The following is a 19015-nucleotide window of genomic DNA, read 5'->3' as shown; positions in this document are numbered from 1 at the left end:
TAAAAACGATTTTCTGACATACTTAATTAGGACCGTTGTGCAACAAGTTTTAAATTATTACCTTGAACAATTTATTTTATATTATACAACATAAGTAGATAATGATAAACACACTATATGCTCATACACATAATACAGCCGATCATACTCGGCATATTTTCCTAAGAATTAAGAGGTAAACAAAATAATATTTTTACAGACTTTCACGTACTTGACGTATGCAGAATTATCGGATTCTGGCCACAAATGCAAACCAGACAGAAAAATTCATTGACGCGACCGCAATAGTTCATTGACGTTCGTGCGTTAACTAAAAGGCCACCTATAATGGAGTGAAACATGGAAAGCGCTTTCATTTGACGAAACCGTTTGTAATCTCCCAGTAAAAATATATTATTGCTGCTGCACCTTTCACTGCTGTTACACCAATAATCCGATTCCTGCAGTTAGTTGTAACACTCGTAATACAGCTAAATTTTGCCATGTCCAAATTAGTGTGGAGCAGTAAACAATCAGATGAAGAAATTCGACAGTTATTCGAGTCTGTGGATACAGTATTGTTAGACATTGATGGTTAGTAAGTCTCAATTCTTTCTATAGGAAATGTATTAGCAAGAGAGAACGAATGCACGTAAATAAATACTTCTTGCAATTGTCTGGTACTAATATGCTTTTCTAAGGTGTTCTGGTACGGGGAGGGACTGTTGTCCCAGGCTCAGTTGGAGCAGTCAGCAAGCTAAGGAAGCTGGGCAAAAAAATTGCATTCGTCACCAATAATTCCATGCTATCGACGCAAGAGTTTGCAGAAAGTTTAACGGCATTGGGCGTAAGTGCTACAGCTGAAGATGTAGTAACACCGGGCACGACTCTTATTCAATATCTCAAAAACATCAATTTCAATAAACAGATTTATGCTGTTTCTCCTGAATATCCGAAACAGCTTCTTAGGGAGGCCGGCTACACTGTTATCGAATACAAGGTAAATTAGTTACACCTGGTGTCTTCTGACTCAATGTCTATAGGCCATAGGTGAATTTCTTAATGAATTTCGAGTCGAAAATGTTTAAATAATTTATGTTTCGAAAAACTTAGTTTCCAAGATACAGAGTGCTCAATTACTTATTTTTTTAAAATGTGTTCTTATTAACAATTGATGAAGTGTTGAAACAAAAATATGCATGCTGCACAATCAGTGGCGTACCATTTTTTAAAATTAAAAATATGTGTCCCTATAACCATACGGGCACAACTGGTGTAAATGGAAATGTTATGATTTCTCCAAAATATGGGCATTAATCCTGCTATAGCGTGTCCTAAATTTCATGCTCCACAATTAAAACCGTTTTTGATATATTGATGAATATATGTATTTTAAAACAATAAGTAATTGAACGCTTTGTATCTTGCAAACAAAGCGTTTCCAGACGTACGTTATTTAGACATTTTTGACACGAAATTCATTGAAAAACTATTCTTAGTTTATGGCCGTCCAGTCATCAGACATATGTATGTATTTATACTGCGTAATACTGCACTCGTGAAAATTTACGCCTACAAAACTTGCACACTTTAAGGAAAAAATTGAATTTCCTTCAATTCAATAAATATACAGGGTGAGTCGGGAGGATCGTGCCAAACTTCAGGAGCGTGTTGTACATGAAAAATAAATGTAAAAAAACTCAAATGTTGTTATCCGATTTTCGTTTGTTTACAAGTTATAGCGTAAATAAAATTAAAACATAAAATTTAAAAAATTTATAAATTTCATAAGAAACGTTGAATTGGTCGTGGTGGCCCTATTAGTTGGCCTCCAAGGTCTCCAGACCTCACACCACTAGACTATTGTTTGTGGGGTTGGTTTAAAACTGAAGTGTACAGAGTAAAAGTGGACACTCAAGATGTACTAATTCAATGCATTAGAAATGCTGCAGCTGCTATTAAAGAACGACATGAAACAATCAGGAGCGCAACGAATGCTCTTCATAGACGAAGCCAAAAATGTTTAAAAGCTAATGGCAATATTTTTGAACATTTACTATGATATCCAAACGTTAATTTATGGAATTTTTTATGAAATTTATAAAATTTTTTAATTTTATGTTTTTATTTTATTTACGCTATAACTTGTAAACAAACGAAAATCGGATAACAACATTTGAGTTTTTTTACATTTATTTTTCATGTACAACACGCTCCTGAAGTTTGGCACGATCCTCCCGACACACCCTGTATAAAAAAAGAACAAAACTTTGTAATCAAAGTATCCTCAGTTGTCTCCATGACATTTTATTTACCCCTTCTTTAGTATTCACGGGAAAACACCTTTGAAATAATACTAATATTTTAGGACATATGTACTGAAAATCTTGCAGACAGAGCTTTTGCCATGAAAAATTTATCATTAAAAAGCTTAGAAACGTGCAAAGACGTTGGAATAGTCTATCTGGACCTGGATTTCAACTGTTCTCTAGGAGCTTTGCAAGTAGCCCAAATATTGTTGAATCATCTAAAAAACGTTGAAATCCTAAGTGGAACCAGCGATGATAAAGTTCCATTTGACGAAAACTTTTTTTTCATTTGTAAGCGTATTAATTTCAAAATATAGTGGTCTTTTCAGGCCAAGATGTTTGATCATGGCTTAAATTCACTTGTGCTAAACCGCACTCTGGACATTAAAATTGACGAGCGTTGAGTTTAGTTGAACCAAACAGAAGCTATGATTCAACAGTTTGGGCTAATACCATTATTTTTAGCATCAAAATTTTACATAGAGGCAATGGAAAACTGGACCAAGAAGAAGGCCGTGCCGATGGCTAAACCTGGAAATGCTCTCAAATGCATGATCTTGTCAAAATTCAACATAACTGACCCTGGCAAGATTCTAATGATTGGAGACAAGTAAGTGAAGGCCGCTACATGAAATTTAGCCTGTGATAATTTTTTATGTAGTCTACAGACCGATATAGCATTTGGCGTGCAAGCCGGCTTTCAAACTTGCGTAGTGTTGACTGGAAACTGCCAGAAAACACATATTGAACCATGGGATGAGTTGAGGAAAGAAAAGCCCGATTATATTGCTGAGAGTTTGGGAACATTTTGCCAATCGCTTTAAAACCTATTTGTCGCAAATTTTATTCAGATTGATATAAAACCAGTTAATCTCAGTTTAAGAATGTAGAGCTAATCATTAATATTAGAAATATAAATGTAATAATAAACTGCATATATATTCGCATGTCGAAAGAGATTCTGATATTTTCTGGAATGAAGATTTCCGTGTATTTCTAGTATTGTAAAGAGATTGAGCCCACCAATCAGATAACAACAGAGTTTAAAGCTGAATTTGACCCAAATAATAACCTCCTTAGAGGCCATGAACTGTCCATAACTGAAAAATTTTATCACAGTCAAATTTGAATCACAGAATAAGCACCATCATAAATTAAGGTTTGATTAGCTGACAATATGTACTCAAATTAAATTATAAATATAACTGTTTTTAAAAAAAGGAAAAAACGATCGTTTTCTTGTATTTTGAGACTTGAATGTCTCGACAGGATGAATCTAAATAAAAAAAATGTTATATGAAGTTCCCCCTTAGAATGGCTGGTAGAATACTCAGTTAAAAGATTTGATGATCATTTTGGAACACCCTGTATAGTATAGTCTAATTACCCTTCTAGGTTTTTTTTGCCTGAACTCTGTAACTAATTCAATGTTAACGAAGTATAGCTGTAAGTTTGACGTAAACCATTGAAAGTTACAGGGATACGCCGCTGTAAACATACAGGGTGTCCTCGAATTACGTGGCCAAAATAATACCGCAGATTGTTTGAGTGAAAATAAGTCGATTTAACTAAACTTACCTCAGTCCAAAAGTTGATAATTATGGAGCTACAGGGTGTTAAAGTTGAAAAAAAAAATCACATTTTCTTTAATATCTTTCGATTTCTTTGAGTTAATTTCACGAAATTTCATATTTGAGGGTGTTTTAGGATACGAAATTCAAATTTATTAACGATTTAGTTGTTTCTTCTAGGGGGCGCCACAAGCGACCATTAGGACACATTTAAATCTCTGTAACTTTTTCGTGCCACGGTGTATATTATTTTGGTATTTAAAAACCTTTTTCCCTACCTTTTATACTTAGAAAAGGTATACTTTATTGACTTTGCTAGAAGCAACGGTTTTGGAGAAAAACGCATAATTCTAATGCGCTGCATATTTGCGTTGGCGCTTTTAAGTAAATAACTCAGTTGGCTATGTTTTTAATTGACATTTTAACACTTGAATTTGTTTCTCAAATGTCAGTTTTTTTATTTAGCCCTCAGTTTTTCTTGTCAGTTTCGCTTCTTGTTCCTGTAAATATCCATAAGTATGGCCAATAAATTCACTTATTCTGAAATGGTGGATATGCTGTTAGTTTATGGACTTTGCCGTTGTAATAGTCAAAATAATATCTGATTTTGAAAACTTATTGTTATACCTTTACTAATAATTATTTTTGAAAAACTTAATTTTTTTTAACGGAAAATAATTTTAAGGTAATTTGCATGCATCATCAGGCTTAGATGCATTTTTCTCCAAAACCGTTGCTTCTAGCGACGTCAATAAAGTATACCTTTTCTAAGTATAAAAGGTAGGGAAAAAGGTTTTTAAATACCAAAATAATATACACCGTGGCACGAAAAAGTTACAGAGATTTAAATGTGTCCTAATGTTCGCTTGTGGCGCCCCCTAGGAGAAACAACTAAATCGTTAATAAATTTGAATTTCGTATCCTAAAACACCCTCAAATATGAAATTTCGTGAAATTAACTCAAAGAAATCGAAAGATATTAAAGAAAATGTGATTTTTTTTTCAACTTTAACACCCTGTAACTTCATAATTATCAACTTTTGGACTGAGGGAAGTTTAGTTAAATCGACTTATTTTCACTCAAACAATCTGCGGTATTATTTTGGCCACGTAATTCGAGGACACCCTGTATGTATCTACATTGGATTTTACAGAATCATGGATACTTTTGGATGGTCGGATAGAGAGTTTTTGAATTTTAAGCGCCCATATTTTGAGAACCGACGAAGAATTACATTAAAACCGCGAATTTAATCGCCTTGATGGAGGAAATGAAAGCTTGAACTGGGCGGGTTGCTCTTTTTTTCTTTCAGATTCCAAGATTTAGACTTTTTCGATATTAAAAATGTCTCGAAATGAGGATTCTTTAAATTGTATTTTTCTGGCTAAAGGGCCTTAATGGAATTATCCAGAATCAACATAGGTTTAAAACTCTCGATTAGAGCAATAAATATCACCTCAAAATATTTTAAATTCTGTTGAAAATTTCCAAACGGGCAAACAATTTTTAACGACTTTTAAAATTTTGTGCTTTTTAAAATTTTTTGGGAACCCGAAGAATAATGCCATTTAAAGTACAAATTATATTTGTCGTATCCATGAATTTAATTAACCTGCACTGGGTGGATCCCAGAGAACTGAAATTTCTTTCAGTTCCCGAAATATGGACTAAGTTTTCGGCGTCGAACCTTAAGAACCCAAAGAGCAACTACGTTAAAAAAATACTATTAATTAGACTTCGTTACATATTTCAATAATTAAACGAGGTTTCTCGTAATATCGCGAATAGCAGTCTAATTAAACCATTGAAGTATTGAGAAATCCAGGACCCAAATGGAGGCGATAAATCGAAAGTATGCAGAAATGCGATTCAGCTAAGCAAATTGATGATTTAAACTTTATTACTTCGTTTTAGTTGCAAAAGTTATTTTTCGCAATAACCAAAAATCGCAGAAACGTTTATCTGACTAATTATTATGTCTTTTCTAATTCTATGTATAAGAATGTCAATTTCCATGGCATATAGATATGTATACTTTTTCCATGTACATTTGATGATGTGACATATTATACGATGATGCCCAATATATTTTGCTCCTAATGGAAAAAATCTAAACGGTAATATTGATTATAAAAATAATCTCTAATTTTCTCCCATTTTTAATAGTGAGGTGACGTGTGTTTACTAATTAAATAACTCCAATTCCGTGACAACGTAGTAATATGTCGTATAGTGACCGAAAACCATGATTTGACTTTGTACAAGTAACATCACATGCAAATTTACTCAAATCGACGCAGATTGGCAAAATAACCTTAATGTGGGCAAAACGGCACGTCTGCCATTTAGCTGTACTCAAATCATCAGATTTGGTCCAAACCATGTAAATTGTGCGATCTAAGTCAAATTCAAAAAGGGAATCCTCTGGAAAGGCAACGGTGCCACATGCTAGAAAAGGAAGGGGACAAAGAACCCCGCCCAAGTGTAAGGGAGAGAAGTCGAGAACGAAATCTTGGAGGCACCAGAGATCCTGGTGAGGAAGCAAAGGAGCAATACGGTGGCGAGCAGGCAGGAAAAGGAAATTTCCTGCTTGACACTTTTCATAGAGGAACCGTCGAGCGGCACACAAATGAGGAAAAGAAGAAAGATAGAAGAATCGCCTATAGAAGAGGAATAAGAGAGAACCAGAATACTGCTGGACGGGGCCAGAGAGCAGGTTGGAGCAATCGACAGGATTCCGAGGGAGAGTTACCATTCCAATGACGCGGTGGATGCTGTGACGAGGTTGGACCCGAAGAGGATCCGGATGAAAGGACTCCGGGAAAGCTCTTGTAGCTATCAAACAGCTACTGTCATCGTTGGAGCAGTCGAGGCGGCCCAATTCAGGGGTACGACCACCCTGAGGGTCGGCATCAATATGTGCCGACTAAAGGAGAAGAGGAAAGACTACGGACGCTGCTACTGATGCTGTGAGCCGCGGCACAGCGTTCAGGCAAGAACCGGGCAGGACCCGGATGTGCGTCTGATGCGGGAACGAAGGGCACAGGGTGAACAACTGTAAAGATTTTCTCTACTACCCCCTTTGTAAAGCGGAGGGGACAGCGAGGGACGACTCAATTGCAAGGGAGCAGGTAAAGCTGTAAGAGTCAAAGGAACAGAAACAGGGACCCAGTAAGAAATGGTACAATGGCGGTAAACAGGGAACTTAAATTTCTACACATCAATCTGGACAGGAAGAGGGTTGCAACCAATTTGCTGTTCCAGACAATCAGCGAACAGGGTATCGATGTGGTTCTGGGACAAGAACCGAACAAGGCTTTGAAAGATGCAATCCGGGATAAGGAGGATGACGTGTTCATCTGGTTGAAACGAAGGATGAGGACGAAATCGATCCACAGAGACCGGGGCTTTGTGGCGATGGAGATTGGGGGATTTACGCTGGTCTCGGTATACTTTTTGCCGAATAAGAGCACGGGTGAGTTTGAGACGATGATTAATAGTTTGGACAGCTTCGTCGCTGGCAGGGACGGCAGGAGGGTTCTCATAGCTGTGGACCTGAATGCTAAGTGTGTGATGTTTGATTCTGATGTCGCGAACGTCTATGGAAGAGTGTTGGAGAGGTTTATGAGGGCAAGGTTGTTCACCCCCACTTAACAACGGGAGGAAGTAGACGTTCGGAAACAAGAACGAGAGATCAGTCATAGATGTGACTATGGCCGGTGCTGTTGTGGCGCATATAGTAGATAAGTGGCAGGTCGAGTGGGGCACTGAGAGCGAGAGTGAACATAGGCACATCACCTATAGCATCATAGGGAATGGACGCGAAACCCTGGGAAGAAGGGATGATATAGGGACTAAGGGGTGGATCGTAACAGAGAGAGGAATGAGTAAGTTCAGTAGATGCGTAAGTGAAAGAGTTTCAGGTGGCACTGAACTGGACCAAATATTGAAGGACATTAGGAAAGTTTGCGACACGTGCTTGCTTAAGAAGAATGGAAAGGCAAAGAACAGGAGAGCGGTATATTAGTGGAATGCTACGGTAAATACGCATAGGAAGGAATGCCTGTAGGCTAGGCGAAAGATGACAAGGATCAAGGGAAATAGAGAGACGAATGAGAATAGCAGGACGTCTGAAGAGGAGTATGGAAGAGCGAAGAAGATCTTCAAGGAGTCCATAAGGGGCATCAAGAGGGAGGCATGAAAGAAGTTGTGCGATGACCTGAAGATGGACGTCTGGGACCTTGGTTACAGGATTATGATGGGGAAACTGTGACGCATGAAACAAGGCCACCTGGCAGAGGCGGACATGTTGAGGCAGGCGGAGGAACTATTTCCGACGAAGGAGAGGATAAGGTGGAATAAAGAAGCTACAGGTGCCGAGAATGTGGAACGAGTGTCGACGGAGGAAATCCGGTGAGCGGCAGGGGAACTCGGGAGCCGAAACGCACCAGGACTGGATAGAATATCCGACGAAGTTGTTGTGGCCTACCTGGGGATTAATCCCCAAGAAATGGCAGACTGCGTAACGGATATTTTAGTGACAGGGGAATTCTCGAAGATTTGGAAGATTTGGAGAAACCGAAGAGGGACTCGACAGTAGAAGCTTCGTACCGACCCATCTGCCTCATTGACGCACTCGGAAAGGTCCCAGTCAAAGTGATCAAGGCCAGGCTGATGGTCCAGGCCAGCGAGCATGACATTGTGAGTGAGAGGTGGTTTGGCTTCGTTAAGGCAGGTGTACTGTCGACGCCATGCGGACTGTGATGCAGATCGTGGACAGAATCAGGGAGACCAGTTACACAAATGCGACCTTCTGCGTCATGGTGACTGTAGATGTTAATGCGTTTAACTCAGCGTCCTGGAACCTTATAGTGGAAAAGTTGAGGAGCTCCCAGGATAGTAGGTACTTGATGGAAGTGGTTCAATCGTACCTTGAGGAAAAGACGGTGTAATTGCTTAATGGGGAGGTCCGGGAATTAACGTGTGGGGTTCCTCAGGGGTTTGTTATGGGCTCAGTTTTGTGAAACCTATGCTACGACGAGTTATTGACGCTGAAGTACCCAAGCAGCGTCACTCCGGTAGCTTACGCGGACAATCTGGCGTTGGTGGTTACGGCGGGGTGCAGGAAAACACTCGAGATAAGGACCAGGGAGGCTATAGAGCTGGTCATCGACACGTTCCGTGCCGAAGGTCTGAGCATGACACCAGAGAATACAGAGATAGTGCAATTGGTCGGGAGACGCAAGATCACTGTGTGTGTTGTGGACGGATTTAGATATGAGACGAGTGCAAGCGTGAAATATCTGGAAGTATAGTTCGGTAAGGACGAGAGGTTCGCCGAACATGCTCGTAGGACGTCTGAGAAGGTGGGGGGAATAATCCGTAAGCTGAAAGGCATCCTCACCAGGGTGAATGGTTTAAGTTTCGATACAAGGCGAGTGATGATCATAGCGGCATCGTCGACGCTGCTGTACGGAACACCAATATGGCACGAGTGCTAGAGACCAAGATGTATAGGGCTGTCCTGGAGCAGGCGAATAGGATGCTCGCTATCAGGGGGGCCCCCGCGTACCGAACGGTTCCGTGTGCGGCGGTGGTGTCCAGTTGCCAAAATCCCGCCGTCCAAATTGCGTGTGGAAGAGAAGAGAATAGTCTGGGAGAGAGGTAAGGGTTTCAGGAATGAGGCCAGAAAGTGGGTGATGAATGAGTGGGAGAGTGAATGGGCAGTGTATGATGGGTAGATGAAGACCTTAGTCTCAAGCATAAAACAGTGTGTCGAATGTGAATGGATGAAGATGGTGTACATGCTAACGCAAGTATTTACTGGACATCGAGTGTTTGGGAAATACCTGCACAGAATAGGAGTTGAAGAGAGCGACGGATGCTGATTTTGCGAGATGCCTTGAGTCGCGGATATCCCAAAGCACACACTCTGGGGATCTCCGAGGTGGGAGGCTGAACGTACCAAAGCTAAGAGGGCGGGACTCAATCTAGACGGGGAGACGATTGGCAGCGAACTGGTGGAGAGCGAGAGGAAATGGAAGTTGTTCGAGTGTATGTTAAATAGGATTATGTGCAAGAAGATTGAGAGGGATGTATAAGGAGGAGAGTGGAAGTGTAGAGTGCAGATATTGCGACTAGGCGTCTCGAAGGAATGCCCATTCGGCGATACTGGGGCCATAAGAAGAGAGGGGGTGGTTTTAGTGGGTAGGCGGGCGTAAACTCGAATTCCACACTTCCGGCCCTCTTAGATTGGGTGTTTTTTGAAGATTTCCAATCCCTCGAGTACAAAAAAAAATTGTGCGATATAGGGCTAATTCTATCATTTCCATCAATCCTAAGTTTACATAACCCTAATTCCGTGATAACATACTGTTTTGTCGTAAATTGACCAAAAACCATGATTTGGCTTTATACAACTAACGTCACAAGTTTCTTATGGTCACGGACTATACTCCAAAGGGAAGGAAAAGCTGACGCAAGACATTTTTTCATATAAATAGGATTCCTGAATATTGGGTAGTTAGTCTTTAGTTCAATAAAGTTAGTGGAATTGATATAAACAGTTCGTTCGAGTTCTTCATCTCATTTTCTCTTCTTTATATAAAGTTTTTAAAAATATAAGTTCGTGATAAAAAAACATAACTTACATAACACTACGTTATCACATAATTGGGTTTATTTAAGCGCGGGATTGATGGAAATGGTGGAACTAGCTCTAGATCGCACAATTTACATGATTTGGAGTAAATCATGATTTTAGAGCAGCTAAGGTACGGATTTGCCGTTCTTGTCCACATTAAGCTTATTTTGCCAATTTGAGTCGATTTGAGCAAATCTGCATATGACGTTACTTCGTAACTTTGTTCGTAAATATCGCACAAAATGCGAATTTGAACACACAAATGGCTTAATATCTGGGAATCTTTATAAGATACCGGAAAGCCTTATGAGCCATCTTAAAGAGCTCGTTCACCTGATTCATATCAGTAATTTCTCATGCCATTTGGATCTAATTTGCCGAAGTTCCCACGATTCAAAGTTTGAAAAGTCGGACAAGATTGGTATTTGAGAATACATATGACGCTGTATCTCAGAAATTTGTGTCTTCAAATACTCATCTTGTTCAAATTTTTATACTATGAACGGTAATAATTTTAGTAAATGGGGACTAAATGCCTTCAGAAGCGACTCATTTAAATCATGTGAAGGAGCTCTTTAAGATGCCTCATACGGGTTGACTGTATCTTGAAAAGTTTTGTCTGATACAGCGTCATTTGTCCCCTCAAATACCAATCTTGTTCGAACTTTCAAATTTTTAACCAAAGTTTTTTTGGACCAAATACCCTCAAAAATGACTCACATGAATGAGTTCAACGAGTTCTTTAAGATGCCTCCTAAGGCTTGATCGTATCTTGTATAGTTTAGCATATCAGAATCACTTATTTGCTCAAATACCTATTTTGAGAGATAGTTAAAACTTTGAATCGTGGTAATTTTGGCAAATGAGGGCCAAATGCCTTTACACATGACTCACATGAATCAGCCCAACGAGATCTTTAAGATGCCTCAGAAGGCTTGACCGTATCTTGTATAGTTTGGCATATACAGATTCATTTATGTACTTGTCAGATTATCATTAGGGAGATTTTCTATGATGATATAAAGTATTTGTTTTCTTTTAACAGCCAAAATTGAAAGGTCAAAACCAACGAATTCGCTACACGAGTGCTTCTCGTCCCTTCCAAATTTTCTTTGTTCCTTTTTGGTCTCGACTTTTTCCAGACCTCGCAAGTCCTTCAAATTTGAGGGATAAGGTACCTGTTAGCCCTTGTTTCCCAAGAAACGCTCGTACGCATAGCCTCTGGATTGCGCCCTTGGTGATAGCGACCTCTTTAGACAGTGCTTTGTCTTAAGATGGCCCTGTCAGCCTGCTCTTTGTCTCATTATTAGCTTTTAATGTTACACTTTATAACTTAAGAACTAATCAATCTCCGACATATATTTATTGCAAATATTAAAATAGTTGTTTGCATCAAAAACTTATTATGATTAAAAATCACAAATTCTGTACAGTTTGGTGAAGGAAAATTGTTCATTACAGTATCACCACATGATCTTTATGGTTCCTGTTTATTATACCACAATCATTGTGCAACTTCCCAAGTTGTTAAATTTTAATAGAGCCATATGATACTGGCTTTATCCCGCTCTTGTTTACATATGTGTTATCCTCTTTCAATGCTCTACCCCCAGAACCATCCTTTTAAATATCTTAAATGGTAAAGAAAATTAACTGAAAAATCATTTATAGGGCGTTTTATTGTCTACATTTTGGTAACTTATTTATTACATTTGACTATTGCGTTATCATGTTGGGCGTCTTTGATCATTATAAATCCATTTTTCCTATTAATGTTTGGATAACCTTGAAACCAAGACTTGTTTTATTAAAAAGATTTTTTATGATTGAAAAATTGTTGTAATAAACTTCTGCATAACCGTTTTAAATTGTAAAAAAGTAAACAATTTTCTTATTACTGGTTTTAAGAAAAACGTTCAAAATTGGAATATCCAGTTTTAACACTTTTAGTTTATTCTATGTTCGAAATGTTCTGCATGATTTTCTAAATAATAATAAAGACTATTTGGAAACTCTTCTTTGACATTTTCAAATACCGCTTCTGTAATAGCTCTGCTTGTCTTTTTGATTCTTCTTTTCAAATCAACAATATTATCAAGCCGAGTTTTTAGAAACGATCAATTTTATATGACCTCATAAAAACTAATCTAATGGCGTTAAGTCTAAAGATCTTGCAGGTCATTTTATCAGTTTCCTTCTATCAATCCATTTGTTAAGAAATTTGTAAGAAAAGCATTCTTGCACTGGACGAAATTAACGCGGTGGAGCTCTATCTTGCTGGAAATGTATTCTGTCTTCTTGCCGGATGTTTCCATCAATTTGATCTTCCAAATGGATTGCCACTAAAGGATCAATTAAGTTATCAAGTTAGTTTAAGTATAGTTCCCTAGTTACGTTTTCCTTAATAAACAAAAGTCCTATAACGGCATTTCCGAGAATATCAGCTCAAACATAAAACTTTTCTGGCCACTGTGTAGTCACCATTCTAAACACGTGAGGATTTTCGTCGCTCTAATATCGGCAGTTCTCTTTATTGTCCCGACTATTAAGAAAAAGGGTGTTAAGGGTGGTTAAGGGTGAAATAGGGTATTATCGCTGAAGACAATTTGGTTATTATTAATTAAGTTGATCATGGTTTTACAAAACTCGATTGTTTTATTAAAATCGTCGTCATAAAGTTCCTGTCGAATTTGCACTTTGTAGGGATGTTTATTTAATTTCAATGCTTTTCGTACAATTTCAAGTGACAATCCAATATGACTTGCGACCGTATAGAGTAAATTTCTGGATTCTGCAACGAACGTCCTTAGAATCTTTATTTTACCATTTAAAATATTTGACAGGGTGACTTTGCGATATAGAGGGTTCAAAGAGGCGCAGTGAATTAAACATAAAAATTGTTCTCCCTCGATAAAAAAATCGACCTGTTTCGGTGATTTAAAAAAATATATCCAATTTCGAGATAATAAGGGTGAGAACTTTTTCAAATTTAAAATCCGTGCAAATATGTATATAAATATATTAAAAACCGATAGGTTTCTGAGATACTATGCGGCAAATTGAATATTTTCTATTTACAATATTTCACGTATACAGGGCGTAACATAAGTGATGACTTTAATTTTAAGGAGTGATTCCTTGTCATATTTTAAGCAAAAATGTTCATATAAACATATGTCCTAACTTGCATCACTTTCGAGATACAGGGTGTTAAAGTTGAAAAAATAAATTGCGTTTTCTTTAATAGTTTTCGACTGCTTCGAAATAATTTCATGAAATTTCGTATACAGGGGTTTATTGGGATAAAAAATTCAAATTTATAGTCGATTTAGCTGTATTTTCTAGAGGGCGCCACCAGCAATGATTTCGACCCCCTGAAACCGTTGCAACTTTTTTGTGCTACCCTGTATGCCATTTTGGAATAGAAAAATCGATTCTCTCATCTTTTCTGCTTAAAAAAGGTATACTTTATTGAAGTCGCTACGAGCAACGATTTATAAGAAAAATGCATTTTGCAAACAGGCAGTTGCTAGGAGCACCGCCTTCTGTATAAGCACCAACATAATTTCTTTGTCTCCCTGATTTTTCGAATTATTTAGAAGGTTTTTCGAAATGAGTTCATTTGTCGACAGAATAACTGGGAATATGCCCATTTCTCATTGTTTCCCGATCTATTTCTGCAAACCTTTACATTGGGCGTGGTTAGTACCTGGATGGGTGACTGCCTGGGAACACTACATGCAGTTGCTTTTTTTAATGTTTCAATTTAATGCTGTTTTTTATCGATCCATGATACATTTATAAGCAAGCAACTGCCATACCACGTTGGTCTACCGGTTCCCGTCCGATCACCGAAGTCAAGCGACGTCGGGCGTGGTTAGTACCTGGATGGGTGACCGCCTGGGAACACCACGTGCAGTTGCTTTTTTTTTAAACGTTTCAAAATATTGCTTTTTTTTTCGACCCATGATACATTTACACGCAAGCAACTGCCGTACTACGTTGATCTACCGGTTCCCTTCCAGTATTTGTCCAGCATTCGTTGGGTATAGTCGAAAATTTTGTTTTTCCCAAATTCCAAAACAAGCACCAAAGTTCAAGAATACGATACGCCAATTTAGTTTCGTTTTCTTATCTCTTTGTATAAAATTCACCTTGGAGTGCGTTTACACCAGTGCGCTATTAGGGAACCCCGTCAAGGGGACCCCTACCCCCCCATCTAATAGAGTGCATGGACAGTGAAATCTCAGATACTGAAAATAGTGTTTTGAACACTGAGGAACACCACTCGGATGGATCGTATGAATCGATCCTAGCAATAGCGACGAGCGATCCAACGACGGATGTATTCTCTGTACAGACGAACGAGGCTAAAATCAAACGCCATAGAAAACTCTGCTCTCTGTTGAAAGCCAACAACACTTGCCAGAGGTGCAGAGACCTCTTGAACAAGGTAAAGAAAGCCCTTGACGACAACAGGTCTCTAAAACTCCGCACAGTAGTGAATCATATCCGTGCGGAACACTCAAAAAAGAGGAAACCGAGTAGCATCCTTGAAAACAGGAACAAGAAAACCCAAGTGATAGCGAACGTCCCTAGTCACTCCTCTCGGAATCCAGACCCCTCCAGGGACATGGAGAACTCATGAGCGCGGATCCCCGAGAGTACGAATCATAGTGCTGATAGATCAAAGCGACACGGTTTCCCAAAATAACGCTAACCATGATGAATTCAAAACCCTAATGAAAACTATCAAATGGGAAAATGTAATCCGCAATCTTGCGGTAGTCCAAACGACTAACCGATATAAACCTCTGACGGATAAGGCAGCAGCAGAGCATGAACGTACGGAAGAATTTGAGGATACCGCGGTTCCATCGACCAGTCAGCAAATTCACAACAAGGTGTCTACCACTATCCAGACAAAAAAGGGCACCGACAAAGCCCCTCCATTAGTAGTTCCGGGTAAACTCACCCGCTACAAAGATTTGCCGCCAATATCAAACTCATAGTCAAAAAAAAATTCACACTTAAATACGCCAAGAACTCCGTAATAGTCTACGTGGAAGACATCACAGACTAGACAAACCTGAAACGGAATTTCGAGGCGGAAAATGTGGAATTCCACACATATGCCATGTCGGAGAAAAGAACCCATGCGTTCGTCCTTATGGGGTTGCAGGGAGACATCTCTCCGGAGGAAGTGAAAGGTGAGCTGATTGAGGAAAACGGCCTCTCAGTTAAGGAAGTCCACCTTTTGAAAACCATGTACCGCCCCGTGTATCTGGTAGTAATGGATAGCACCTATACATTAAAAATGCTCCAGAATCAGGTTAAGATAGTTTCCAACGTCCGAATCAACTGGGAGAACAGAGCATCCACGAAAGCGGCCAATCATCCCAAGACCATCCAGTCCCCTTTGCGAGGACTACGATGTAAACTTTCCCAACACGCTCGGTTGCAAAAATAAACAAACATCGGATCTACCAGAGGTGCAAAATGTAAGCACGCAGGATAAATTTATCGTATTAAAAGATAAATTTGCGGAACTAAATACCCTGATAAACATGGACGAAATGTTGTTGGCCTTAGATCATTATATTTCTATGTTAAAAAATTGTAAAACGGCTGAGCAAAAATTCATTGCCAGTCGGCAATTTTTCACTATCGACATTTAAAGTTTTGGAATCTAAGTCTAATGGTTTTCAATATCGTTGAATGGAATTACAACGGATTGAAAGCCAAATTAGGCGAACTAACTCACTACCTAAACATGAAAAAAGTCGACGTTACCGTGATCTTGGAGACAAGACTGCGGGACGTCGACCAAATCCGTTTAAAAAAATTTTCTATAGAGCGAAGCGACAGACAAAACGCAAGGGGCGGGGGTGTTGCAATTGCTATACGCAACTGCATAAACTACAAGCGACTTCCTCAATCCCTCACAAACATTGAGCACGTATGCATCCAGCTGGAAAATGACGTGCTCCTGTCCGGGGTATGCGCTCCTCCCACCCGTAACTTCACAACTGCCGACCTCAATACCTTCTTCCCTTCGAACCGAAGGGTGTTGGTGTTGGGAGACTTCAATGCACCTCACCGATTGTGGAACAACCATCGGCTGAATAGTCGGGGCACCCTACTCGCGGATTTCATTTCCGATTCTGCGGACTGGCATCTGTTGTATCCCGGCATACCCACCCATTTCCCGCCTAACGGAATGTCGCCGACCTTAATAGATCTGGGAATCAGCAGAGGCCTGAACGACCTGTCAGATCTTACCACCAACAACGCCCTCGACTCGGATCATCTCCCGGTGCACGTTTCTTGGAACGAGCTCAGGGCGCGTTCCGGCGGTACAAAATATTCCTATGCGGATTTCGATTGGAATCTTTGTAGCATTAATATCTCCAAAAATTGTATCATCTCCAATCAAATGGAGACCCCTGAAGCTCTGGACCGAGAAATTAGGAACCTGACGGAGATGATTCAGAGTCAACAAGGGGCGTTGGCTAAAAAAGTATCGGACAGGCCTCCTTCAGATAACTTGCCCTCCCAGATCACCGATCTAATTAAATTAAAAAATAATGTCCGAAAAAGGTGGCAGACTTTTAGACGGGAAGTGGACCGTCTACGTTTCAACGCCCTTACTGTTACCATCAAGCAAAAAATAAGTACCCACAGAAACGAGTGCTGGTCGAGGACTCTGCATGGCTTAAATATACGAGACAACTTATTATGGAGGATGGCTCGAAACCTCCGCAGAAATTATGAATAACTGCCCTTCATCCGGCACAACGGCGAAGAATTCGTTTCAGATACAGAGAAGGCCGAAGTGTTTGCCAGTTTCCTGAGCACGATCCATGCAGGAACCCCGAACGTCGACAGGGAACAGGTTGCGATTGACGAGGTCGTCCGCAAATTCACGGATAGAACTTACCCCATTCCCCCGCACCTCTACCAATCCATCCTATGCACCCTCTCCGAAATCCGTAAATGTTTACGCCGATTCCCGAACAACAAGGCACCCGGACCAGATGGCATAACTTATTCCCTCTTCAAAAATTTACCCAAAAAGGCCATCGTCCAAATCACCCACATAGTAAATTCCATCCTCAGACTGCAACACTTCCCAAGAGACTGGAAGAAGACTGTAATAATCCTCATTCCTAAACCCGGCAAGGACCTCTCCCTACCCTCGTCATATCGTCCCATATCTCTCTTGAACACCGTGGCGAAGTTGACTGGAAAACTGATTTTGACAAGGCTGAACAGGATCGTGACCGATAGAGACATCCTCCCCCCCAAACAATTTGGCTTTAGGCCAGGCCACAACACCACCTTACTTGCGGCGAAGGTTGTCAACGACATCTTTACCGTATATAACCGCCAAATGAATACGGCGATGCTCTTTCTAGACATGGAAAGGGCATTCGACATCGTCTGGCACTGAGGCCTAATGTACAAACTCGCCGTAATGTTCAACCTCCCTCTCCATTTCATTTCCCTCATTTTTTCCTACCTAACACAACGTTTATTTAAAATTAAAATCGAACAATCCCTCTCACATTTCCACCCGCTAATATCGGGAGTGCCGCAGGGCACAGTTATGTCCCCACTGCTGTACTCCTTGTATATTTCGGACGTTCCCAAATTTCCCAACACCAAACTGGCCCTTTATGCGGACGACACCGTCATCTATAACCACAGCTTCTACGCCCAAGGAGCGAAACAACGACCGGCACATCACCTTACTCTCCTTCTACCATACTTCCGGAAATGGAAGCTGAAAGTGAACCCAGCCAAGACCAAACTGGTAGTTTTCACGAAGAAAATCACCAATCACCGGATCATAAATCCTCTGATGATGGGCGAGGTGCCGATCCAGCAACAGAGGACTGCGAAGTACCTCGGAATCATGCTCGACGAACGGCTATCTTTCAGGGATCACGTCACGTATGTCATTCAGAAAACCTTTGCAAGCCAACAGAAGTTGTACCCGCTCATCAGTCTGAAATCGGTCATGAGCCCGACCAATAAGCTACTAATGTAGGTCAGAAAAGGAGAAGCCGAATTGCTTCCAGAAGCCATGAGTCCCAAGTTAAACACTAGGAATAGTCACTCAATACCGCCTTTTCATTAATAACAAATGTCACTGAGATTACACTAATTTATATGTAAACGAATAACTATCGGCTACCTTATATTCTGATAAATGTCTTATAGCAATAATCTCTTTCACAAAAGGTAAACCGTATGATAATCGAAACGAAGGATGAGAGACATGACAATCCGGGACCAGACCTTTCCAACCCAACTCTCGATAATTACTGGCCTACCTCACCCAATATTCATTTCGTCTCCTGGCCCCGTTTTGCCCCCTTGCGTGTTAAAAACAAGTGTGTCCCTTATTCCTGGGATTCCTGGAAGTCATATCATAAAAAAAATGAATGCTTTAGTTTCGACAGAATAGCGAGAAAAACCAGAACCCCGATCGATTACATATGGTCGT

At 40.0% G+C, this 19015-nt stretch overlaps 2 protein-coding genes and 1 non-coding gene across 3 annotated transcripts; all 3 read left to right on the top strand.

The window, feature by feature from the left end:
- Nucleotides 1-181: 181 nt before the first annotated feature.
- Nucleotides 182-3443, top strand: LOC136348343 (uncharacterized). The gene is made up of 5 exons (XM_066299079.1): nt 182-573; nt 681-979; nt 2348-2579; nt 2754-2898; nt 2950-3443. The coding sequence occupies exons 1-5, from the start codon at nt 483-485 to the stop codon at nt 3110-3112; spliced, it is 930 nt and encodes a 309-aa protein (XP_066155176.1). The 5' UTR covers nt 182-482; the 3' UTR covers nt 3113-3443.
- A 3603-nt stretch (nt 3444-7046) lies between these two features.
- LOC136348411 (uncharacterized) lies at nt 7047-7514 on the top strand. Its single transcript, XM_066299205.1, has one exon. The coding sequence runs from the start codon at nt 7047-7049 to the stop codon at nt 7512-7514; it is 468 nt and encodes a 155-aa protein (XP_066155302.1).
- Nucleotides 7515-14310: 6796 nt separating this feature from the next.
- Nucleotides 14311-14428, top strand: LOC136348428 (5S ribosomal RNA). Its single transcript, XR_010733661.1, has one exon. It is a non-coding gene; the product is annotated as a 5S ribosomal RNA (ribosomal RNA).
- Nucleotides 14429-19015: the final 4587 nt, after the last annotated feature.

This window comes from Euwallacea fornicatus, chromosome 32, assembly GCF_040115645.1.
Source record: "Euwallacea fornicatus isolate EFF26 chromosome 32, ASM4011564v1, whole genome shotgun sequence".
Lineage (NCBI taxonomy): Eukaryota > Metazoa > Arthropoda > Insecta > Coleoptera > Curculionidae > Euwallacea > Euwallacea fornicatus.
The sequence above is the reverse complement of the archived record's forward strand: the minus strand, read 5'-3'. Positions and strand labels throughout refer to the sequence as shown.

What these genes read in the sequence shown, in the direction of transcription:
- LOC136348343 (XM_066299079.1), top strand. Translation starts at nt 483, where the DNA reads ATGTCCAAATTAGTGTGGAGCAGTAAACAATCAGATGAAGAAATTCGA. An exon ending in CGAAAACTTTTTTTTCATTT is followed by an intron (nt 2,580 to 2,753) that starts GTAAGCGTATTA and finishes CATTATTTTTAG; the next exon opens with CATCAAAATTTTACATAGAG. An exon ending in ATTCTAATGATTGGAGACAA is followed by an intron (nt 2,899 to 2,949) that starts GTAAGTGAAGGC and finishes TTTTTTATGTAG; the next exon opens with TCTACAGACCGATATAGCAT.
- LOC136348411 (XM_066299205.1), top strand. Translation starts at nt 7,047, where the DNA reads ATGGCGGTAAACAGGGAACTTAAATTTCTACACATCAATCTGGACAGG.